Source organism: Agelaius phoeniceus, chromosome 7 (assembly GCF_051311805.1).
Source record: "Agelaius phoeniceus isolate bAgePho1 chromosome 7, bAgePho1.hap1, whole genome shotgun sequence".
Classification (NCBI taxonomy): domain Eukaryota; kingdom Metazoa; phylum Chordata; class Aves; order Passeriformes; family Icteridae; genus Agelaius; species Agelaius phoeniceus.
Genome location: NC_135271.1, coordinates 32,687,580 through 32,711,983, shown reverse-complemented (window position 1 = coordinate 32,711,983; position 24,404 = coordinate 32,687,580). Strand labels below are relative to the sequence as shown.

Below are 24,404 nucleotides of genomic sequence, written 5' to 3'. Positions count from 1 at the left end.
GACTTCTGATAAAGCAGTAAACTAAATACTACACCCTTTTTACATGTCCTTTTAAATATATCTGAGCAACGTACCGTCCTTCAAAAAATGACATGCTCACCAGGGTTTCATCTGACTACCAGTGATAGCCTTGTTCTTTTAGAGAATGTTCCCATGGCTGCTATGTTTTATTTGCAGGCCAATCTTTCCAATATGTGTTGCCACATTTTGAGTATAGCTAATTGGATCAGCCCCCTCAGGGATTTGGGAGAAGTTATGTCTGTTCTGCAAGTCCCTGTTGCATTGAGACAAAAGATATAAGCCAAAATGGCTGCAATTCTAACACATGTAGAGGCAGAAATATACGTGTCTAAATGCTATCAGAAAGTAAGGACTGAAAGGAAGGTTTGATTTTTCTGGCAAACTGCATCATTCATCTGCATATGGAATATGGTATCAAAGGACAAAGCCTCTTACAGGGCCCAGCTGAGCAGATTATCTCCCCTTACCATTCTGCCTCGCTGTTTCATGCTCTGGACCCTATCTCACCAGGGAGATTCTCCATGGCTAACAAAACAAATGAGCTCTTCCTTTACCAATTCTACTGTTTGCAATTCTTTCGCTCTTGGGGCACCCAAGTTGTAGTTGTATGCTGTCAACTTTTGCCCCAAAGCTTTGTTACAACTGAAAAAAACCCAACAAACCTTTCAAGAGCATCTTTAATGAAGAAGTTATTCCTAACCTGGGTGGTATTCATAGGTAAAAGTCATCTATTTGTTCAAACTACACATTATCATTTTGAAGAGATGCATTTTGAGTGATTTTTTCTAGAAATGCCATAACGGTTAGTAGCCTTGAAATAAGCCAAGATAGCACAGAATCATTTTGGTTGGAAAAGAACCCCAAGATCATCAAGCCCAACCTTTTGACTGATCATCACCTTGTCAACTAAACCATGGCACTGAATGCTATGTCCAGTCATTTCTTGAGCACTTCAAAAGACACTGACTCCACCACCTCCCTGGGTAGTCCATTCCGATTTTTTACAATCCTTTCCCATGAAGGAATTTTTCCTTCAAGGAGGAATTCCTCAAATTCCCCTGGCCATCTTGAGGCTATTTCCTCTTATCCTGTCACTGGTTGCCTGGGAGAAGAGGCTGACCTCCACCCAGCTACAATCTTTCAGGGAGTTGTAGAGTGATAAAGCGCCCCCCAAGCCTCTTCCAGGTTAAACACCCTCAGCTTCCTCAGCTTCTCCTCATAATTCACTCCCTAGACCTTTACCTTTCCTTCTCTGGACCTGCTCCAGCACCTCCATGACTGTCTTATACTGAGGGACCCAGGACTGGATGCAGGATTCAGGGTGCAGCCTCACCAGTGCCAAGTGCAGAGGGCATACCTTTGGGTGACAGAACTGACCCTTTGATTTATGGAAGTAGAGATAGAACTTTGTATTAAATTATTTCCAGAGGTCCTTCATAAACTACTTGTTTTCCTATGATGGAAATTATTCTCCTGGATGCAAGGAGAATGATGAAATCATGATTTCTAATGAAAAAGATCAGTATGACTAAATTGCTACACATACAGGCCCAGAAGATCTCTGTGTAATTTGTCCTTATTGTGTCCTTATAGTGCTAGTTTTCTCATTATTTCACATTAAAGAAGCTAATTAAGGAAAATAATAGAAATTAACAGTAATGTGGGATTTCCTGTGCAGAGTATTTTGATGTTGCAGCCTGCTAAAAAGCCCACATATTTGTATAGTTTTGAAATGGATCCAGAACAGAAAATGTATGGTTCGTTAATGGATATATATGAATACTAATCTTTCTTTCTCCAGTCTACTAGACACATCCTCAGAAATACATTTTCATAAATGTGTTAATTAAGTTTATAAGTATTCTTGGTATGTTTTTTTAATCCCTTTGCTAATAGAATGGGTCAAACTATCTCAGACTTACACTGTGAATGGTAGTACCACCTCCTTCCCTTTACATAACTTCCAATACTTGCTGTAATATCAGTGAAAAAAAAAAGTAGAGTGGACACATGTGATTTAGTAAAATAGAGTGATGTACCTGGTGAGGAGAAGTGAGCCTTTTTTCATATGTCAGTTGACTTCCTTCTGTGGAGAAGCGGAAACTTTTCCTTCTGATACTGTCTTCTGACTCAGACTTGGGGAACTTATCAATATCTCCTTTGTCCTCTGCTTCAGACATTTCTTTCTGTCTTCTTTTCTTCCTTCTGTTTCTTCTTTCTTTAGCACTCTTTGAGCTCAACTTTGATGCTTCTGAAGAGCTTTCCAGGAGTTCTCCTAATCCCCCTACACCACTGAAATCTCTTGATGCCACTGATGCCGCTGCTACTGCTGCTGTTGTCTGTCAGGTTACAAAGCAAAGTATTCTTAGTAGGCCAAAAAAGAATAATTTTATAGTCTTTTATCCACTGGTTTTTACTATCACTGTGATAATAATGCTCTTCATACACTCTTGAATGTGTAAATATACCCAAACAAATTGTACTGAAGATAAACTATTGAGTTGTACAGTTCCTCACTGTTTTGCAGCATGAGTTATTTGAAGCACCAACTTTGGCAGAAAAACAGCTACACTATTAGTGAAAGAATTGCTGCACAAGACACTTGTCTGAAATAAAAGGAGTCAGAAAACAGTTAACAATAGTGCTTTTTCATGTATTTCAGACATGTTTTTCTATTTTTATTGAGAAAAGTCCCACATCATGGTCTAATTTGGCTGATCCCTTCTGAGCTCTTACAGAGAAAACTAAGGCCTAACATTCATCCTGTGAGTTAATGTATCAAATCCAGCTAGCACCCTGAAAGCAGTTGAATCCAGCCTTTCCTCACTGTCCTCACAGCAAGAACATTCTCTTTACTTTCCTTCCGCCTTTGCCGGTACCAGGCACAACCTCTAGACACATCTTCAAGTCCTTCCTCCCTCTTCACATTTCCCCTCCACATGTCCCACTGTATCTGCACTCTAGGTCTTTTTTACAGATATGCAAAGATACATTTATTTTCTGTGGTGCTACAGCCTGAGAGAAGAAAATAAGGAAAGGGGTGAGATGACTTACTGGAGCAGAGTCATCCCAAAATTCAGGACCAGTATCTTTAACTACAGTGGTCAGCCTACTTGTTTGGGTTCATTAGAGAAAGGTTCTTTTAGTCATGAAAAAAAGAAGAATTGAGAGTATATCCAGTGCTGTTCCTCAAAAGAATTGTGGGAGATTGCGATGAAATTCTGTAGTGGAAATATCTTTAGGGGGATGATAGGCTGCTCATAGCTTACAAAAAAGGGTGGTGTGATAAATGGCAAGAGACGAGGGTTATATAACAAAGATGACTAGTAATTATCCAGCAAAACATATTATATTCAATGCCAAGTATTTCAGGAATGATGACATATCTCTTTACAGCAGGAAAGGATAGTTTGAAAGCTCATAGTATGAATTAATGTCTTTGCCACAATATACAACCCATGCTATACAAGTTGACTTGATACAGACTTTTTCTGCTAAATGGAGTATTAAAAGGATTCTGAAGTGTTTATAAAATAAAAAAACAATACTCAAAATTTTGTCATACTGGTTCCAGTATATCATCCTTCAAAGACTCTAACAGAAACAAAGGCAGCAGATGCCGAGTCATCACCCATCTACTTCATATAGTAGAAGTAAAGATCTAACAACTGGATCAATCTAAAGCCCACTGTGATGACTTAAGTTTGTAGATGAATAAGTTCAGTGTCAAGGGGATGAAGAGATGGGTCCCAAACTAATTTCTGCCTTAGCAACTAATTCAACACTTCAGTGGTCCACCTTGTACTGCCTACTTTCTGCTAATGTTTTCACAAACAAAAGAGATCCTGACTGTAATAATGCTTTACTTATAATGAATGTAGTGGTTGCTCATTTAAAAAAAATATGACTTTCAGGGTCTTTATTCAACCTTATTATAGTCTCTGTTTCTCAATCTATTCTAAGTCTGGATCAGCTTCATTTCCCCCCACTCTCAGATACACAAACATCTAGATGTGCCTGCTGATATCTTTTAGTATAATGTGATTTAGTGCCTTTAAGGCATTGAAACACCAGATTTAAGAAAAATCCAGCAATATACACTTTGCTGACATTCAACCTTTCTAAATTTGATTTTTGCAGGATTCTACTCTTTCTTTAGTAATTTGGAAGGGATAAAGTTTACTGACTAAAATAAAGATATGCTAATGAGATTTCACAAGTCATACATAAAGGTTTCTTTTCAAGCAAAAGACAGAGAGTTTGTCTTTTTGTTAGCACTTTATGAAGTCATTCTAACTCAGTGAAAGTACCTGTAAAGTATTACCAAAAATAGAGGTTCATAGGAGTTTCAAATTTGCTAACATTTTATAAACACTGTCCTGTTGAAAATGACTAAATGCCATTTGAAAAGCAGTGGAAAATCAGCCCAGAAATTAAACAGATGGCTGACTCACAGACCTGAACTCCTGCATATATTTTATTTTCAGATAAGAAAAGCTTTCACAAAAGTATCTATTAAAATGCCTCTTCTCATAAAACTTTAAATGATTTTCTTCTCTTTTCAAAGGAAACAAAGATTACTTGAGAAGAATTCTGAAGGAATATCTTTGTTATGAATATTGCTCATCTGGTTTTGAACATTGCTTGTCTGTTCTAAGAATACATAAACTTCTAATTTACTATAGTGTCAATTAGGGATATTTTTTATTATCTTGCTGGATAGAAACCTAGAAGAACACTGATTACAATCCTTCTCTCTATTTGATGAATATTTGGGGAGAATTATTAAGTACATAAAGCTTGGCAGTTTTGACTGAGATGTAAACAAGAAGTAACATCACTAGGCTTTTTTCAAGCTATATATAAGATCTGTAACATAAAAGGACCATTATTTATGACTACTTAAATCAGGTTTCTAGAGCCCTCTTCTAAAAACATTTTACTTTTACAGTCTTTTGGTGAATGAAGTAACATCCTTTTCTGTACCATCAGCTTGCTTTTTTTACTCTTTGGTTCGTTCCTGGTTTTCATTGGCTATTTCCACTTTTATAACTTGCATGGTAAACATGCAAGATCTTTTATTTTCTTAAATTCATGGCACAATTTGTTCATGTTCTTAATCATAAAAGATTTTTTCCCTTGCCTTAGGAACAAGGTTGTTCAGAAAGTACAATTTCCATTGTTACCTGAGCTTCTTCTTGTTGCTTCTTCAGTTGTTCCAGCATTTGCTGAAATTCTGCCTCTTTCTGCTCTGCTTCTTCCATTGTTGCTTGGTTCTGTTCTTCGTAGGCCATGGCCACCACAGCCAGGATCAGGTTTATCAGATAGAAAGAGCCCAGAAAAATCACCAGAACAAAAAATATCATGTATGTCTTCCCAGCAGCACGCAGTGTCTAGGGAGTAGAAAGCATATTTATATATTATCCCATAACTTATCTTTTTCAGCTCATGCAAAAATAAGCCTATTTATGTGCTTTTGGACATCACCAACAATTTACTATTTATGTCATAATAATTTCTTACCAGCTGATAGAGGTTTTCCCAGAAGTCCTGAGTCATTAGCCGAAACAGGGACAAAAAAGCCCAGCTGAATGTGTCAAAACTTGTGTAGCCATAATTGGGGTTTCTGCCAGCTTTCACACATATATATCCTTCTGGGCATTGCCTATGTGAAAATCAAACATGAGGACTTGTCAAAACTTTTATTCCCTTCTAGAAAATAGGTATTAGCTTTTGGAAGACTATGCATTATTTTTCAACAGAAAAAACATAAATTACAATTAATTCAGAAAAAAACAATTCCCAAGAATTTAACTAATAGCATAGTAAATGAAAAATATCCTTTTCATCCACTCACTGGTTGAAATTACCTTAATATTAAAATTCTCCTCAATTACATTTTGCAAATAGAATCTTTATTCCAAATTAATTATTTCCTGGCAGAAATAATTGCTAAAATGTTGTTAAGGTTACAGACAGATTAAAAAATATTATTAGCTAAATCCAATTGTAGTATTAGGGATTTCCCTCATAATGCTGATATATATATTTTTAGTAAACCTCTTCACTGCTGCCAGTCAGGCATCCAAGTTCAGCTAACAATTCTAGGCATATAATTTGGCACATGTAAATGGCAGAATTTGCCAGAAGTGAAAGAGTTAGGCTTGAAAAATAGATTCAATCTTGAACTATGAAGTCACTGCTGTGCTTTCTTTATATTTTCCATGTTCTGTTTCTCACTTTTAATTTTTGTTTCCTCCTACTTTCTTCAATCAGTAAACCATCAAAGGAAACTTTAAAAAATTCCGATCTTATCAATAAAAACAACTTCATTTTCCAATCAAGCAGAAAAAAGTCCGTTAATTGCTATTTTGTTTAGCCAGAGTGTAAAAAATTTTGACTCCAGTAAGAAATTCTCACTTAGCTGCAAAACTCCATAAGTTCTGTAACCCTGCTAAATATGGAGTTGCAACTAGATCTCATGTTACTTCTTTTCCTACAGAGCATAACACAGAAAGTTTGAAAGGGTCTTACCCTGCATCAGAGCTATTACCACAAAGTAGGGCATCTCTTTGTCCTTCCAAAATGTAAAAATGAGCTGTGTAGAAAGCATTAAAAATATATATGAATAGATCAAATAAACCTGAAAGCAATACAAAGTAAAATAAAAATAAATTGTGTTTAATCATAGTAACTAGCTACTGATTCCTTTGTAGCTTTTTTAGGAGCCTTCCTGGTTGTTGTATTTTTTATTGTATGTATTTGATCTCTGTAAATCAGAGAACTGTAAGCAGTTCTACATAAGTCAGAAATATAAACCCCTCAATGTTCTTTACTTGGTCACAAAGAATTACATATTTTAGCCACAAATATATAAAATAGTTATATCAGATATTCTTACTTTCATCCTCAATGTAATCCTTCCAGTTAAACGTGCTCACTGTCAGGTTAACAAAAGTACCGTTTTCATTCATTGTGCTGTTAAAGTAGGAAATAATGTTTATCTCAAAAGTAGAATTGTCTGGAGGCCACTGCAGGCATTTATTCCTCAGGTTGCCCATGAACAGCTGCAGCCCTATCAGTGCAAATACACTCAGACAAAACACAGTCAGGATCATGACATCTGAGAGCTTCTTCACAGACTGAATCAGGGCTCCTACAATAGTCTTCAGGCCTGCAAAGAGAAAAGGTCCATAGAATTATCAAAGAGTATCTTTGCCTTTCCCATATAATTAAGAGGCCATGCAGACACTTAAATATTTTTTATTTCTCAAAAAGGTAAAGCTTCATGAGCAGCCTCAGAGCTTGTGAAGATGAATGAAAGAAAAATATTCCTTTTTATGAATATGTAATGTACATATATTCCAATAAATCGAATATATAATAATCTCAAGCAGGAAACTTTATCAATCATGCTTTCTGGGTACAGATTTGATTGCATTTACTAATTTTTCTCTACATTGAATATACTGCGAATAATTCAGTTGCCAGTTAGTTCTAGACTTGACTTCACGACAGTGCAAAGCAGCATGAGATAGAATTGCTGGTAATTTTGAATGAAAAAATAGTTTGCATTTGATAAATTTTCCTGTGCATCATTTCTTTCCTTTTTGGTATCTTCTTTTGTTGTTGATTGCTTATTTTTAAGACTAATGTCAATTTTAAGTGGTTAAAAAAAGGAAAAATTTCATAACCAAGAACACCATAGCACTAAGCTTTTGTAATGTAGAGACAATTTGTCACAATAAAATGCAGAAAAACAAAGCAAAATAACCCATAGGCCTCATATTTTGTGTTTCATGCAAGACTCTGTTAAACTCAAAGGCTGATTTTGCAAAATAAAAGAAGCTAATGCTGAAAAGGCAAAGAATCATAAACCAGGTTAATGATCCATGCCTTTTTATTTCTTTTTTTTTTTTTTTTTTTTGGCAACATGAGCAGCAAACAGCAAGACTTATGCTCACAGGAAGTGAATTCAATGGAACGAAAGTCAGCCTCGGTGTTTAACCTCGCTCTCACCTGGAATGACTGATATTGTTTTCAAAGCTCGGAGAACTCTGAATGTTCTCAACGCTGAGACATTGCCCAGGTCCACAAACTCTGTCACATATCTGTAATAGGGGAGTTCACACACAAACACAATGACAGCACACAAATAACAGTTGGAGATACGAGGGGCCTAACACCTGACACCAACTACTTCTTACCTGGAATTACAGAAATAGTTTTCAAAGCTCTCAATACTCTGAAAGTTCGAAGAGCTGAAACATTGCCTAGGTTTACAAATTCTGTTACATACCTGTAGGATTAAATCACAGTTATTCAGAATTGAGGCAGAGCTTATACTAATTATGTGGGTCTTCAAAACCTCTGTGGCAATACTAGCAATCGTACTTCAAAATTTACCTGTCTCTTCAGTACATTTCACTTTAATAATTGTTTTGATCAATTTTGCTTAAATGTCATTGGAGTGAAACTCGCTGATTTGTATTTGAACATCTAGTTAAACTAATTAGCTGTAATGGGACGGTAACATGAAGTCAAAGGGATGGCTTCATTTCTGGTGAGCAGAAAAATGTAGGCCATGAAATTAGTGTCCCTCAGCAGTAATTACACTAGTGGCTGACACTCCATTTCAGTTTCTGCAGTATTTTACTTTGATTTATGAATACTAAAATGTGTTATACAGTGTCTAAGCTTCAAAGGTTGCAAAAATTAAATATATTTAAGTAAATACATTTATTACAATAATATTTACCACTAATTTCATGCCCTAAAATCTTAAAAAGTTCTTTAATCACTTACGCCATTAAAATGACACTGAAGTCAAGCCAGTTCCATGGATCTCGCAGAAAAGTAAAACCTTCTAAGCAGAAGCCCCTTGCAAGAATTTTGATAAGTGATTCAAAAGTATAAATTCCAGTGAAAGTGTACCTGAAAATCATCAGAGCAGGAATAATGGATTTTTGCATACTTACAGACAGTACCATTCTTTAGCAAAGATTACTCAGAAGAAAAAGTATTTCAAAGTGAAAGGAGTAAATTATTAACTTCACTTGCCCTAAATATTGTAGTTGCTGTTCAGTCTTTGTTGAAATTTGAACATGATACATATGCTACTAATTTTCTAAAAGGTTGGTTTAATCCCAGTTCTTGTACTTACAAATAATTTCTGATTCTAGTATTTATGGAAACATTTCAGACTTTGATATTTATATGTACATTCTTTGGCACTCAGAGGGTTGCCTCTTTGCTTGCATTCATAAATCAGGTAGATGTCTAAGTGTTACAAAAACTGAAGAATTTTTTTATGTCTAAATCAGAGAGTTTTGTAAAAATCAATTCTGGATAATAACTATACTAATGCCTGTATTACATGTTTATTTCATAAATAATCATCAAATACAAGAAAGCATCCCCAGACTGCTATTCTCAAATGTGGGGAGCATGATTACCAGCTTACCTGGTGTAGGAACAGCTATTAACTTAACAACATAGAATAGTCAGTTATAACCAGCATAATGCAGGCACTTCCTGAGACCCACATGGATCTCTGTGGACCTCCAGAATAAAGGAGCTCTACCTACAGACCCTACAGCTCTCCTTTCAGACTCTCTGCAACTCTAACAAGCCATCATCACTGTTGACTGGGAATGGGTTAAGGGCAGTGGTTTCTAAACAGGGTTCAGTGCAAGGTTCATTAGTGCAGAGAAATAAATAAATAATAACCAGTAATGGCTTTTTGAGAAAAGGAGGGAATGAAAGAAGCAACAAGTGATTAGAAGCAGGTTTTCCATGAGTAGTATTATTTCAAATAAAAACATAAAGGGCTTTGAGGAACATGACCTAGTGGAAGATGTCCCTGCATGCCAGGGGTTTGGAACTGTATGATCTCTAAGATCCCTTCCAACCCAAACCATTCTATGATTCTACAGTATTTCAGAGGAAAACATGTATCTGTATTTGTTACAGAATAAATATGCATTTATAACCATGAACAAGAAAGAGAAATATTCCTTATTTAGGTCAGCTCTTTGTTACTCTTTCATAGGTATGGCCCCTTCCTCAGCAGTTTGAGTTTCTTGCAGTTTGTGGATTATGTGTCCTTGTTGTGGCAGGCACTTATGAGGTCAAACCAGTAGGGCGCAATAAAAGTCCTGCTGTGATGAGATCATGGATACTCAAGCAAGGTATGGCAACAATTTTACATGCACAATTTTACATGCACATCTGTAGCTCCCTGTCTGATTTACAGCTCAGAATATCCAAGGACAAGACCTCCTGTTTTTACTACACAGCAGAAGTTCAGATATTCCTCAGGCATAATTTTAGCAAACATGGTGTTACTCTTAAACCATTTAAGTTGTTCGGGAGGAAACGGGAAAGATATTGATGATCTCATGGAATCTGATTCTTCCTGACTCTGGACAAGTCCATTCTGGCATTCACATTTTAATAAATGCTTCTTATTTGGAGTCACACAAAAACAAAGATCTAAAAATAAAGAAGTAAAAATGTTCAACTTACTCTACATTCTTTGTCCAGTCTGGAGGGTTACTCATGGTCATAAATACGCAGTTGGTCAAAATAGTGCACATGATAAGCATGCTGAATAATGTAGGTTATAGTTAAGGCACATAAGTCAAAAAAGTAGGACAGCTTTGTAACACTGAAATAACTTAAAAATATTAGGTGTTTACAAATGTGTACAAATAACATCACACTCTAATTAAAGCCTAAAACCAAAGCTTTGCACATAAATTTATGTATTTTAAATGGTATGTCATCTGGCATATAGTGCGCTTCCATAAAAAAAATGCAATACTTTTGTAATTATAGCAGGTTTTAAATGAAGTTTGAACATATCTTTAACTCTGTAAATCATGAAATGACTACCCAAGTGTACTCATTTAATACAGCTGGATGGATCAGTCTAAAAGATCTTTAGTCAGAGGTTGGTTGTTTAGGCCTGAGTTTTTCTTTGAACGCTATTGAAGTATATTTGAAAATACTCTCCTTTGTCCCAAATCCTTTATAGGACACCTATCCCAATGCTGAAAACACAATGCTGAAAAAGCTGCTCTTTACCCATGCTCTTTTGTCCTTGCTAAGTGAGTCTAGTTCATGAATAGTACTACTGGTCTTGCTAAAAGTGTGACCTTAGATATGTTCAAGTGCAATGGTTTGTTACTAATGTGGCCTTAGCTGCGGGGCTCAGTATGGGATCAGGTCTCCTTTTAGACATAAAGCCTGATATTTAAACTCTGACAGATTTAGGTGGTTCAGTAGAGAATTCTCTCAGCAGGGATGAAGATCATACTGCAATTCACATGTGATATTGCTCCTTTTTTAAATGTGAGCAACATATATTTTTTTAGAATAGTTCACTCCCATGGACACAATTTGTACATCCACATGAAAAGTATTATTTCAGTCATTAAGTATTTTTAAATAGCAACACTTAAATCAACATTTAGAAAAAAGGATATGAATGTACCAAAATCTTGATAGCAATTTTTCTGATGGGATTAAAAGGAGTTAAAATATACAAGGCAGACGTGGCACTGAATCGGAAAATTGCTTTTCCTTTATTCAATACTATGAAAGTCTGCAAAAAAAAAAAAAAGAAATACAAAAATTAAAATACAGTGTTGACTACATATATATCTTTACCTCCTACTAAAAATTTCCATTTACCACCTGAGAGGTACAAGTTCCATTCTAATGTCTACCTGTGGTATAAAAATAACTTATTTCTATTAATGCAATGGAGTAAATCTTCCACAGCCAATTCTCAAATTTGCAAAATTTTCCAGCATGTGAACTAAATTATGATATAATTAAAATTTGTGGAAATTACAAAAAACAATACCACTTTATCAATAAAAGCAAAATGCAGGATTTTGCCACTAAAATATTTCAATTTTATTTCTTATGAAATCTTTGATTACAGTGATTCAAATTTATCAAATGTATTCCACCTTGTGAGCAAACACAAACAAAATTAAAATAGCAAAAGGACAATGCCAGTTTGTACTTGGAACAAATACTTGACAGAATTATATATACACATATGTATAGTGATAAGGAGAAATTGTCATTACAAATCATTCACAATTTAAAAATTTGGTTTCATTTTCTATTTTAAATACTACCAATATCAATTATATATGCATCTTCTAAAATATATATATGTGAAAAATTTAAAATTATTAATATATTGCCAGCTAACATAGTTCTGAGCAGTGTGAGACAGATGCCAGGGTTTGGCATCCTATGACAACAAAATTAAAAAAAAAAATAAAAAATCTGGTTTTCTTGTTAACAATGTGCTCTTACTTTCCCTATATGTGAGCAGAAAATTTAACTAGTGATTATCTTTTAAAACTTGGTCGAATAAACCTATCATTTGTGTTCAGTTTATTCTGTTTCTGTGGGCAGTCGTTGCCTAAGTGTATTTGTCTATGAATGAGGTTTACTTGCATCTTTGGTTCTGCTTGAAATTTCTTCAGGACATAACTATTCTTCATTCCTTTTGCTCTTCGTCGATGGTAATGGCTCTACTTTGTGTTAACATAATAGAGTCTTTGTTACACTCTCAGCAGAGCTATAAAGTATCACTGTTCTCCATGTTGATTTCCATTCTCTGTAAAAACTTGGCTGTGATCAGAAAAATTCTGCCCTCTCTGTGGCCTTTACTGCCTGCTTGGACAGTAATCTCAGGGAAGGAAAGTAAACCACTCCACGGCAGGAAAGAAAATAGGTAAAGGAGTGTTGCTGGTGCCTGCTCACAGAAAAACCTCAAGCTAACACTGAGGGTGGCAGAGAAGGGACACACACTCCTTGGCATTTCTCCCTGCCCTAGAGTCCTTCACCCAGCTGGAAATGCTAGAAAGATGTTGCCTGTCCCAAGGTCACTGCTGCAGCTGAGCCTGAAGACAGACTAAATTCACATATGATTTCCTCTGCACTGACAAGTCAATGATTAAGGGTAGTTTCTACTATATACCAGAGGAGGGATGACTCCAGGGATAATTCCAGACCATGATTTAAAATGTCCATTTGTTTTCTGTTGAGCATAATTATACTGCTAGGTAATATAAACACAGGTGTCACACACCTGTGACTAAAGATCCTACAGTTTACTAATTGTTCTCGGATACTAAGAAATCCATCATTAGTGTGAGCTTTTACACTTTTGTTCTAAAAAAATCTGACTACTTTTTCTGATCAATGGAGGTTAGAAACTATACTTCAGAACTTCTCAGGCTTCCTGAAACTTCACTTGTTCAGACAACTTTATCCCTGATCTTACTTATGCAACTTTATTCCTGAAGTTTTGCAGGTAGTCGACAAAAGGGTTTCGTACTGACATTATATTGTAAGAATTTCCATGGAACTGTTGTCATAACCCAAACCATATAAATTTAAATAACCCTTGGCAATGCTACTTCTTTGAACTTTAATTTCTTTACATTTACTTAATAATGTATTTACTTGTATTATCTACAGCATTGTTTATTTAACTTTGGCAACTGTTAGGTTTTGCAGTTACATATAGATTCTGCTTTATTTTCTGTTCCCATTAATGAGGCCATAATTTTTAAACCTGTTTTACAAACCAAAGGCAACCACAAATTTAGCCACAAAAGTGGCAGTATTATTTGCATCATTTTTTCTAGCAAAAAAAATGTTTCCTTGGAGTTTAAAGTATTTTATGCCTTGATTTTTTTATAGTGGCTCAAGATCAAATTTCTTATCTTGATGACAGCGTGGAAAGCTTCAAGCCATCAAGAGAGCAACTGTGTCCAGTTCTTTCTGTTTCAGAGAGGGAAAAGATAGTCCCAAGTACTTCTCCATAAAACACCTGCATTTTTTAATTTAGGGATGCTCATCTTCCTTCACTCTCCTCACCCACAACACTTTGCAGTCTATCAGAAACTGAGAGAACCTCTTGATCCTGCTAAAGGAGCACACAGAAATAAACAAGAGCATAGAGGAAAACTGGCTTTAACTGCCACCCGTACTTTCTCTAATCAATGCAGGACCTAAGGTACTTTTACTTGTTCCCAGGTTGGACTATTTCAGACCCTGGAGGATTTTAAAACAGACTACAACTAATCCCAGCTGTGGAAATATACTTGTTTTTCCCTTGTCTTTCTCTTAACTCAAATAACACCTGTCCGCTTCCAATTGTAAGCATCATTGCTACAAGACCAAAGCCCATACACTCTGCTGCAGATCCTGACTTGTAAAAAGTCAAACTTTTTACTTGAATGGATCTGTTTGAACTACCTTTTCTATCTCTGAGTCCCTGATTTGGGGATCATGTGAAAAGGAAGATTGTGTATGTCTGTGCAAATTGGAAGGGAAAATGCACCTCTATTAGGAGTTTGCATATGTTGCATTCACACATGTAACTTAGACACATTGCTTTAATTTCATAACTCTTTGCTCTGGTCTTTCTGTATGAAAACTCTTCAGAACACCAAAAATGTCTTTTTTTCAATTCATTCCTCAAAAACGAACTTTTCCATGGTCTTCTGGAGACTTCTAATTGACAGCTCTGCAGTAGAGATCTATCATAGAAAACCCAAGCACCTCAAGCAATAGTTTGCATTGTGGTAGTTTCATATGAGCCAACATTTACAGAATCTCTATATGCTACATGTATAGAGATAAAAATATTTCATATGTATGTTTGCATATGTTCTATAGCTATACAGAAACAAACAATATGGTTACAGTCCTCTATTTCACTAACTTGAGCGGATGCTATCTTGTTATCTACAACTATTTCCATTGCAAAACCAAGCTTAGAACATCTCTTTTGTCATATCCAGTCTTACTATTGCATTGTAATAAAACAAATTCATTCTGTGCTCAAGTTCAGGCAAGATCAAGGAAGACACATCTTCCTTACAATGAAGTAAATAGCAAGTAACTCAAGAGAATTTAAGCAGTCACAATATGGAAGAGCATAAATCAGTTCTGTTAAATAAAAGGATGGTTCTGGATATTTAGCAGATTGATAGTTCTAACCATCATATTTTGTGATTAAGCTTTTCTAGTGTATAAAGTTATATTCTATTTTGTGCAAAACTTAATTCACTCACTTTTTTATTGATATAATATGGGTCCAGGTCTTCCAAAGGTTCAGACACCATTCCTGGAGGTATGTCACCATAAATAAATGGCAGTGTCTTTCCTGCCTCCAAGTCACTGTTTGGTTTTGGACCATTTTCATCATCACCATCTGTATGTTCTTGCTTGGGCTTTTTAGCTTTTTCTTCTGCAGAACGCTTTTCAATAGCTGCGAGAGAATCTCTAGTAAAATAGCGGAAGCTTTCAGGTCCAGGTGGTACCAGCAGTGCCTGTGCCATGTTTTCATCCTGCAAATTTAATTACTTTTAGCTTCTTGCATAAGAATGACCTATAAAAGAAAATTAAATAATTTAGGCAAGCTAGATTGTACCAATACGAAAAACCCCAACATTTGGTCAGAAACTCTTTCCAGGCTTAAATAGAAATAGAAGCAGCATATTTCAAGGCTGAATGGCAGTTAAAAGCAAATGCTCAGAATTTGTTTTGATATTTAATAAATTATTTTTCAGCTTTTTCCTGCTGATCCAGAAAAAGACATTTCTTTTTCTGCCCACAGATACTGCTTTGCCTGTGTCCTTGGACACTCCCACTTAGAGAAAATTGCTGATAAAAGTGTTTTAACAGTACAGCTTATTTTTTTAAATGCAAGTATTAAAGCATATTCTGTGAGATACTGCTGAAAATTGTAAACCGACATTCTACAACTTAATAAATTTTATCTCTCCATATTTTTTCAAGCATCAGTTATACAACTTTACAAACATCAATACTTTCATTAAACTAAAAGATTTTGCACAACTGGTTTGCACAACTGTTTAAATGACAGGAACTGAATTATGGGAGGAACAAGCATAATTCTTTCTTACTGACACTTAACTGTGGTGAAGGCTAATATTAGATCCCAGAGCAGCTTAGGTTGCATTTATTGACTGTTAGCTGTGAATCAAAACCACAGGCCTTTTAAGTAAAAGTAAACAGCATGTATAATTAAGGCTATATGGGAAGAGACGCTGCTTCTGATTCTTTGCAAGGCAAGTGTCATAGTACTATTTCAGACTGAAACTCATCTGAAACAAAAGACTGGTTCACTGTGAATGGCTTTAGTACCAGTGGTGGATGATGCTGTTTTTTCCTGCTCTCTGCATTGAACTCTCTACTGTACAGCAGGTCTCTTTATGAAGTCCTGCAGTGCATCAAATGAAAGCAGTGTTATTTTTCGCTCTTCCAAGTCCTTCTGCAGCAGGATCAGTTATTTAAAGTGATGTGCTGTACAGCATAGTTGAGAGGTTTGAATAGCTGGAGGGAGAGAATGGCAAAATGAAGGCAGATATGGTTAAAGAGTCCTGCCACCAGGGAATAAATTAAAGCCTTACTTGGTGTCTACTTTGAAATAGTTTACAGCATACTGTTGCAAAAATGTTAGTTATGAGAACTAATTTTAAAAGTGAGTTTCAATACTTAATTAATGAGCTTTAATTATGTTTTCTGTTACATGAAGCCATGTAGCCTTTGCTGCATTACTTCATGGATGTGCAACGTATGTATCCTGGAGGTGCCACATCTAAATTTGAATTATAATATTCTGCTCATTTGCACTCATTCAATAGTCCTTCTCCTAAAGCTTCTTGCCTGTCTGAAGCAGTTTGTAGAAATCCACACACACAGAGATACACAAAGTGCTATGGTAATGATCTTATGAAATAAGATATGTGAAGGCTGAAGGGGATGTTAAAAGTGCTTAAAAAACCCAGAGTAAGAAACTAGAGGAGAGAAATAAAAGAGCATACTCCTAAATCTGAATTACCAATCCAATGATTGGTAAGGACTCATGTTCCTATGCCACCTCAAGTCTAAATCTCCAGAGTGAGTTCACAACACAGCATCCATCAGTGTGTATGATCAGCACTGAGGTCACTAAAATAATTCAGTCAGTAGATTATAGCACCAAGCAGATAAGTAATACAAGACCAGAACCAAGATATCTGACCATAAATTCAGAATTAAAATACTCTGTACTCTAGACACAAAGAAGAAAATTTCTCTAAAGGAATATCTGGAGAACTATGAGTTAATGTAATGTGCAGAATGAAAGACACCTTGGAGTGGCCATACAGACGCAATATAAAAGGAAAAAGTAAATTATAACATCAGCCAGAGTCTCCAGCATGCAACCTTATCATAGGTTTCGATGATGAAATTTCCACTACTATTTTTTTCTTTGTACAAGATGGATGACTTTGCTAATCCCTTTTTTAAATTACTGTAACTCCCAATTAAAAGGATCCTAAACTCAAAATTGTCCCTTCTTTTTACAATTAAAAGCACACTCATTTTCTGGATACAGTCCTTCGATTACTACTTTTGCTCATGCAGGATTAATGAACTATGAAGATGCCTGAGGTTTCTCCTTGGTCTTTCTGAATAATTCATTTATTTATTCCCCATTTTACAGGTCTGTGATTCAACTTGTCACTCTAGGTGCTTTTTCTATGAAACTGGTCTCAAAAGATGCATCCAAATCAAGTAATCAGTGTGTATTTCTTGTCTTTATAACGCAATGCATTTGTTTACTTTTCCACCATTAATAGTTACAGCTATGAATACTGTAACAAAATGCATTGTCCTCACTTAAAGGATATGCATTTGTATTTCTAGAAATCCACAAAGGAGCCAATGACTGACTGGGGAAAGTATTGGCAGACTTAGGGATTCACTGTATTTTTCAGGGAAAAAAACATACCCTAAAAAAAAGTTTTCCTGACGAGTTAAAAACATTACTTGAGACCTGCCTCCACTACTGTCTAGTGCAATTATATCTTTTCTTTGCTGCTGCTATTACACAAGAAGGTTTTTCCTATACTAAATATGCCCCAAGCATTTTAATTTAAGTTACAAAGCTTAACAGAACAACACAGAAATATGTATCTGATTACAGTTTCTTTACATGCTTTAATTTAATAGAACAATTAAACAGAAGTTGTGCTGTTGCCTGTACTGAGCCCTAAAGAAGCTCTTTGCAATCCTTGATTCATAAACTGCTCATTTTTTAGTGATAGCTTCCCTCTCCTTCCTTCAGTAGTTTTAAAATTGCTTGTTATCTGGTAAATAAACTGCCAAGACATGAATTATATTAGGCAGAATTCAGATATTCTGTATATCTAATAATTCAGAAAAACTGTCATTAAAAAAACAATTTTTAGAGAAAGAGTCTCAAAACTACATGTGGTCCAGGCCCCTCAGTACCTTCTGCTGATCAGCAAAGAGAGTTTCAAGTCTTTGAAATGCAATTCTGGTTTATATATCATATATGTAATGCTCTATAATTTAATACATTTCATTAGAAAAATGAAGTTCCCCTTTATTAAAGACACGCTTTTGCAATTTAGTTGTAATTGAGCATTGCATTCTGTAAGTCCTTCTCCAGTCTTCCTTCAGCCCCTACCTTTAAATAATAAGATGGAGCAATAAACAGTACATATATGTTCTTAATTTTATACATATTTCAGCTAGTTATATTGTGGACATATATATATGTCCACATATATATAACAACTAGTTATCTGTGGACATGTAATATATATTCACAGATAACTTGTTAAATTTTATTTTTAATATAGTAATCTTCTCTTCATTTACAGAAGATGAGTCAGAAAGTAAGTAAAATATCTTTGCTAACAATGTCAAATTAATTTTTCTGTATCTCTGAAAAAGCCAGAAGAAGTGGCCTGAAGGTATCTATTTTTATGATCTCTTAAATAGGGCAAATGGTAAAAGTGAAAGTACCAGTAGAAGTACCAGGTAGATACCATGATTGTTTATTCAAATCTTCAGGTTATCTAACAGGTTATCTGCATTTTGCATGAAACTGCACATACACCCTTCAAGGTTTTCAAGGTGGAGAAATAGCAAATCTTGCTGGGGTTTTTTCCCTTTAAAGTACTGCCTGCTAAATCCTTGAAAAAGCTGACTACTGAGATTTTCATTCTATAAAAACTGTAACAGTTGATTAGGCTTGGAGCAAGTGCATGAATAGCAAATGGAATCTGTAAAATGACCAGCTATCCTAATTTTCTTATGCTAATCTTTTATTTGAGAAACTGTAATTTGGAACTAGTATCTTCCCCTGTGCCAAGCCTTGCAACAACCTCTCAGATGCTAAAGCCTGGATTAAAAACTTTTCTCTAAATCACTAGTGTTAATAAGGGCAGCTGTCTCAATGGAAGCAAAGCTATTAGTCCAAATCAAAGGGTGGGTCTCCCAGAGTGGGACAGACAGAAACAGCAGGGCTATTGGCACCACCTCTAGCATCAGCTAGAGATTGCTTTCTGCTGTTTAGAAATTAAAAGTGGAGCTCTTATGTGCTGATACCAGAAAAATACCTCAAGTCAAGCTCCTACTCTCCCAAGGAGGAAAGAGATACAAGAGAGCATATGCTGGGACAGTCTGAAAAAATGAGTCATCTTAGCTCCCTCTCATAGTGTTTGGGACGTTGCTTTACAAAATTCAGGTATTGATTTTTCTGGAAGTGAAGGTAAATTACAGTTAAATTACTGTTCTCTGATCAAATTCCAAATCAGGAAATGCTGCCTTCAGTTTGTTCAAGAAAGAAAAGGATAGGTAAATATTAGTTTCTTGTGAGAAGAACTAAAATTAAATATTTTTATTGAAATTTTTCATGGCTTTTGTATACAGAGAATAATTTCATGAAGAAAAATGTGGTCTGAAATACTTTTTTAAGTTACAGATCATTATCATTTCATAATTGACATTTACCATTGTTTACCATTTATCTTGGCATATTTACCCTATTTTTTACTGCTTTAAAATATTCTAGTAAAAAATGGAATGACAAAAAAGATCAAAAGAGACTCAAAATGTCACTGCTGTATTTCACAGTGGTAAATGCAATGCAATGCAGATTTCTTTGAGATATCTGAAGAGACATTCAGTTAAAATTAGCCGTGGGTCCTAAGGCAAGGAATACATGAAAGTTGGCTTCATAAAAATAGGTATTTCAAGGAAAGGAGTGATTTCCTCAAAGGTGAAAACAGCTTCAGAACTTAGCACCTGGTCAGAACCTGCCTCTTTAAACTCTAATCTAGTAATTAAAACTTTGACAATTTGTTTTTATAGGTCCTCCCTGATGAATACATAGGATTTGTTTTCCTTTTTTCCATTAAGTTCAACATTTATTATTGATCCATTGTGTAAATTTTTAGATTATAATTTATCTGTGGCAATGACTGTATTTGTATTTTGTATTTTTGTCTGTAATTTTGCAGTCAGCCTCAGTAGCCTATAGGCATTAGTGTTACATAACTATTCAAAATAAAAATTAAAAATAATTAAATCTATGCTAGGTGTTTATTAATAAAATTAATAAATACCAGAAGACAAAAAATACTTGTTATGAGAATATGAAATCAATTAATATTCCTTAAAAAAAACTTGCTTTAAAATAATTTAGAATGGGGTGATTTAAAATAGGTGGAAACCTGGCAAAGAATAGTATATGTAGTAAAAGCTTCAATTGCTTCAGGGGTACTACATGCAATCTTATTTCATGTTCTCAGTAATGACTTGAAATTAGGTGTGAAAGTACATTAACTAAACCTTAAGAACCCCACCCTCAGCCAAAGAAAACACTTCCTGCAACCTCTCTCCAACATTTGCTTTTGAATTAATTAGTTCTTACTTCTTATCTTAGTTCTTAATAATCAAAAATTGATAGATTATGTAAAGGAATAAATCTGAATTCCTTTAGATACCTACCTGCAAGTTGTAGAACTCCCAAAATAAAATATCTGACCCATTTATCTTATAGATAAAGTTGACCGAAACCTCTAGGAATTTTTTAAATGTAAGCCTGCCTTGTATTTTCTTTAACATCATGAGTTGCCTCCGAGAATGTGTGAAAAGAGATCAAGTGTCAATACTTGAAGTATTGGAGAAACCTGAAGAAGGACAATTGAAAACCATATGCAATTAAAGAGGAAGAGGAAGGGTCTTCGTCCATCAGTCTAAATGGAATACTTTACTCTAATCCACATTTTGCAAATACCTTCCAGCATCAGAGATCCTTAAATTCTAACGAAAAATAGATACAATATATTTAACACAAATTTCTATAGCTGAACCTCATAAAGGTGTTAATTTCATTTTCCCACTGGTATTTTAGTGAAGATATGTAGCAGAATATCAACTAGCCATTTTTGGCAGTGAAACATTATTTCTGGCAGAGAAGAAAAGACAATCTTACCTTTATTTTTCTAAGAAATGCCAAATCTCAGAATTTAACCTCTGCATGTTTTGCTAATGTGAAAAGAAAAAGGCTGCATTTCTGCCAGAAAATGAATTGGCAAGGAAGGCTTCTCCTTGGGACCTGAAGTGTCTTCAAGACTGCAGTTCCTTCAAGACTTTCTCATTCTTTGTTCCTGTGTCGAAAGCTTCTCAAGAATTAATTACAGTAGACAAGAGTAAGTCTACATATTCACATATACATATTTTTCCAGCCTAAGAGCACTGAGAAGTAAGAAAAACAGGATTGAAAATTAGTTATGTCACAAAACCTAATACAGAACAAAAGTACTTTAAGAATATTCTTTAAGTGCGCATTTCAAAGACTCCACCTCATCTTTTACCTGCATGCTTTCAGTAAAAGGGAAAAATGGGCCTTGTTGGAATTACTGCATCACTAGAACAGTTTTTGGTAGACATGGGGTAAGACATGGTAGACGGTAGTTCCCAGACCAACAGGAGTGTTCTCACCTGTCATTTTGGGAACTGAACAGTGTATCATTACTCCCAATGGATTTACTGTCTTTAAGCAAGCATGGAAGTTAATTAATTCTATATTTGCATGAACATATGGGTACTTCTTCAAGTTATCTATTATAGAGATCGTTGGTACGAATGCTTTTCTTTGTGCAACAAAATTTTTCTTCCCTGCTAAGTAATATAATACCAGAAAAACACAGTATCTTCAGGTTCTTCAGTATAAATTATTTGCATCATTACAAGAGCTGACCAAAGGTTGGCCATGTGTTCTTCAGTCTTTAATAATCTGGGTATCCAGTTCATTAAAGTGTCTACTTACATCTTACACATATTCATCTTCAGCCATTAAGATTCAGATGAGCTGTCTTTAAGACATTTATTGTCATTTAGATATGTCATCTAGATATACCTCTGGCTTTTTTTTACTGTTTTATATTGTTATTTTGCTTTTACTCCTAGAGAAGAAAAGAAGAACACATCCCTCTCTTTTAGGTCTCTGCTCTTGTGAAAGCAGCTCTTAATAATACTTTTCTCCAAATACAGTGAGCATGAGCAGCCACAGTAGAAACTCTGTAGATAAAATAAAGAAAATCTGAGTAGACACAGATCAGGTCGGAGAGAACATAAAAGGTGGGAAAACAAAAAGTGAAAGCTTTCTTTTAGATCACTGCTTCTTTTACTCTTAAAGACAGAGGATCTCCAAGTACTTCAAGTACAGAGAAAATATTTCAAAAACTAACCTAGAATTTTTCTGGTACTATTTCCTATCAATCTAGAATTGCATTTTCCCAAATATACAATTAGTGTTAACATAATTAGAGCTTCCATTGTTTAATAATGTAACATAAACTCATTCCAATGATGGCTAAGAGCAAATTCTCCCAATGCCTTGGTCATTTTGAGTGAAGCACTGATTCAGCACATTTTGCTGTGGTGAGTCACTGCTGGAGAGGCTCCACTGAAGACATCTGAAAGCTGTGTCTCCAGAACTGACCTCAGGGAATCATGACTCTGCCACCATTGATACTTATCCACCAACACATATTTTACACTGAATGCAGCTTTCCCTAGGGGTACAGACAGGACTTCCCAATCCCTTTGACTATTGGGTGCATCTGGATTCTGCCTCTCAAGCAGCACTGTGGCTGAAATTTGATCTCATGGTCAGATACAACAAAATGTTTAAGTGCTTCTGCTCACAAGTTTCAAAATAATATGTAAGACATTCTAGAGGTTCCTAATAAAAGAACAATCACTAATACTAAACATTCATAAGGCATTTATTTTCAAAAAAGGGAGTGTAACTTCTCTCCAGTTGTAAAATATCTGCCAGTTTGCAAAATGCTGAGGAATTCATTTTTAATGTGAGAATTATTGATAACACTAGAAGAGCAGGTAATTTCAACAAATCTGTATTTTGAATTAAAGCACAAGTCAGTGAACCCTTTTTCACATGTGACCCCAACCTTGTCTCTACCTCTATGCATCATGGTTATACTGTACTAATAAGTGGTAGTTACAGCAAAACTTCCAAGAAGAATCATGGGTAAAATCTCAAGCCTAGTCAGAAGTGATTCCTGATTGACAAATTACATAGATTCTTTCATGTAGGGCTCTTTCCTGAACTCTTCTGCATATATAGCACAAGCATTTAATCTAAAACTGGTTAGAATATGTTTCAAATTCTGAGACATAACATTACTTCAAAGAATGTTTCAAACTATATCCTCATGCTCTTTAGCTCCCAATGTAATGATAAACTGGAAAAGAAAGAAATGGGGTTATTCAAAATGAGATTTTGCTATAAAGATCATTATAGGACAATATGCCAGTGATGATGTCCCAATAAAACTTCAGTGAGCAATATCTAAATACATCACAATATTGATTTTGCTGTATAAAAGAAATAGAAAGCTCTGTTTGTAAAGTAGTATTCTTTTCTAAATTTTTTTAGGGAATCTTACAAAAATGCACTTGCAACAGAAAACATTGTTTATGAATTTCAGAAAAAAGAAACAAACTAAACTAGGACAATTAATTGAATTGGTAAGAACCATGCAGCTGAAACACTTGCTTTCCTAGTCTTACTATGCTGCAGAAACAAGTCAATAAAAAATATGAAAGAATAAACTTCGTATAACACAAGATTAATGAACTGTATTTGGAATTTGACAGTTGTCTAGGAAACCAAAGGGGAAAAATTGGAACTTCTGTTTGAGAGGCTCACACAGAGTCCTTGGCTGAATGTGATCATTACCATACCAGGAAGAAAACGCACATAAAGTCAACATGAAAATAGAGTGCTTTATACCCAAGGTTTAATACAGCATATGAAAGATGCACATGGATTTCTCCAAGGCATTTATTCAGGTGTCATGGAACTGCCTAATAAAATATAATCAAGCCTTAATTCTGGAATGTTTTCAAATGGAGTATGGAAGCATGACTTACATCTAGTCTCTACCTGCATGTAATAAATCTAAAGGTGCAAAGCCTGCAAG

The 24,404-nt window shown here is 35.1% G+C and overlaps 1 protein-coding gene across 7 annotated transcripts in view; it reads right to left on the bottom strand.

Moving 5' to 3' along the window:
• The window catches only part of LOC129122356 (sodium channel protein type 2 subunit alpha-like), a 66,245-nt gene that overhangs the window by 35,778 nt on the left and 6,063 nt on the right, over positions 1-24,404 (bottom strand). For 2 of the 7 annotated variants that reach the window (XM_077181478.1, XM_077181481.1), the window contains exons 2-12: positions 21,386-21,648; positions 15,138-15,454; positions 11,512-11,629; positions 10,549-10,639; positions 8,827-8,955; positions 8,041-8,132; positions 6,923-7,195; positions 6,556-6,619; positions 5,545-5,686; positions 5,208-5,414; positions 2,061-2,360 (exon numbers count right to left, since the gene is read on the bottom strand). In XM_077181478.1, the coding sequence (XP_077037593.1) occupies positions 2,061-2,360; positions 5,208-5,414; positions 5,545-5,686; positions 6,556-6,619; positions 6,923-7,195; positions 8,041-8,132; positions 8,827-8,955; positions 10,549-10,639; positions 11,512-11,629; positions 15,138-15,404 (1,683 nt within the window). In that variant the 5' untranslated portion in view covers positions 15,405-15,454; positions 21,386-21,648. Of the gene's footprint in view, positions 1-2,060; positions 2,361-5,207; positions 5,415-5,544; positions 5,687-6,555; positions 6,620-6,922; positions 7,196-8,040; positions 8,133-8,228; positions 8,321-8,826; positions 8,956-10,548; positions 10,640-11,511; positions 11,630-15,137; positions 15,455-16,233; positions 16,403-20,898; positions 20,923-21,385; positions 21,649-24,404 lie in introns of those variants that run through there. The other 5 variants (XM_077181475.1, XM_077181480.1, XM_077181479.1 and 2 more) reach the window with 4 other exon arrangements.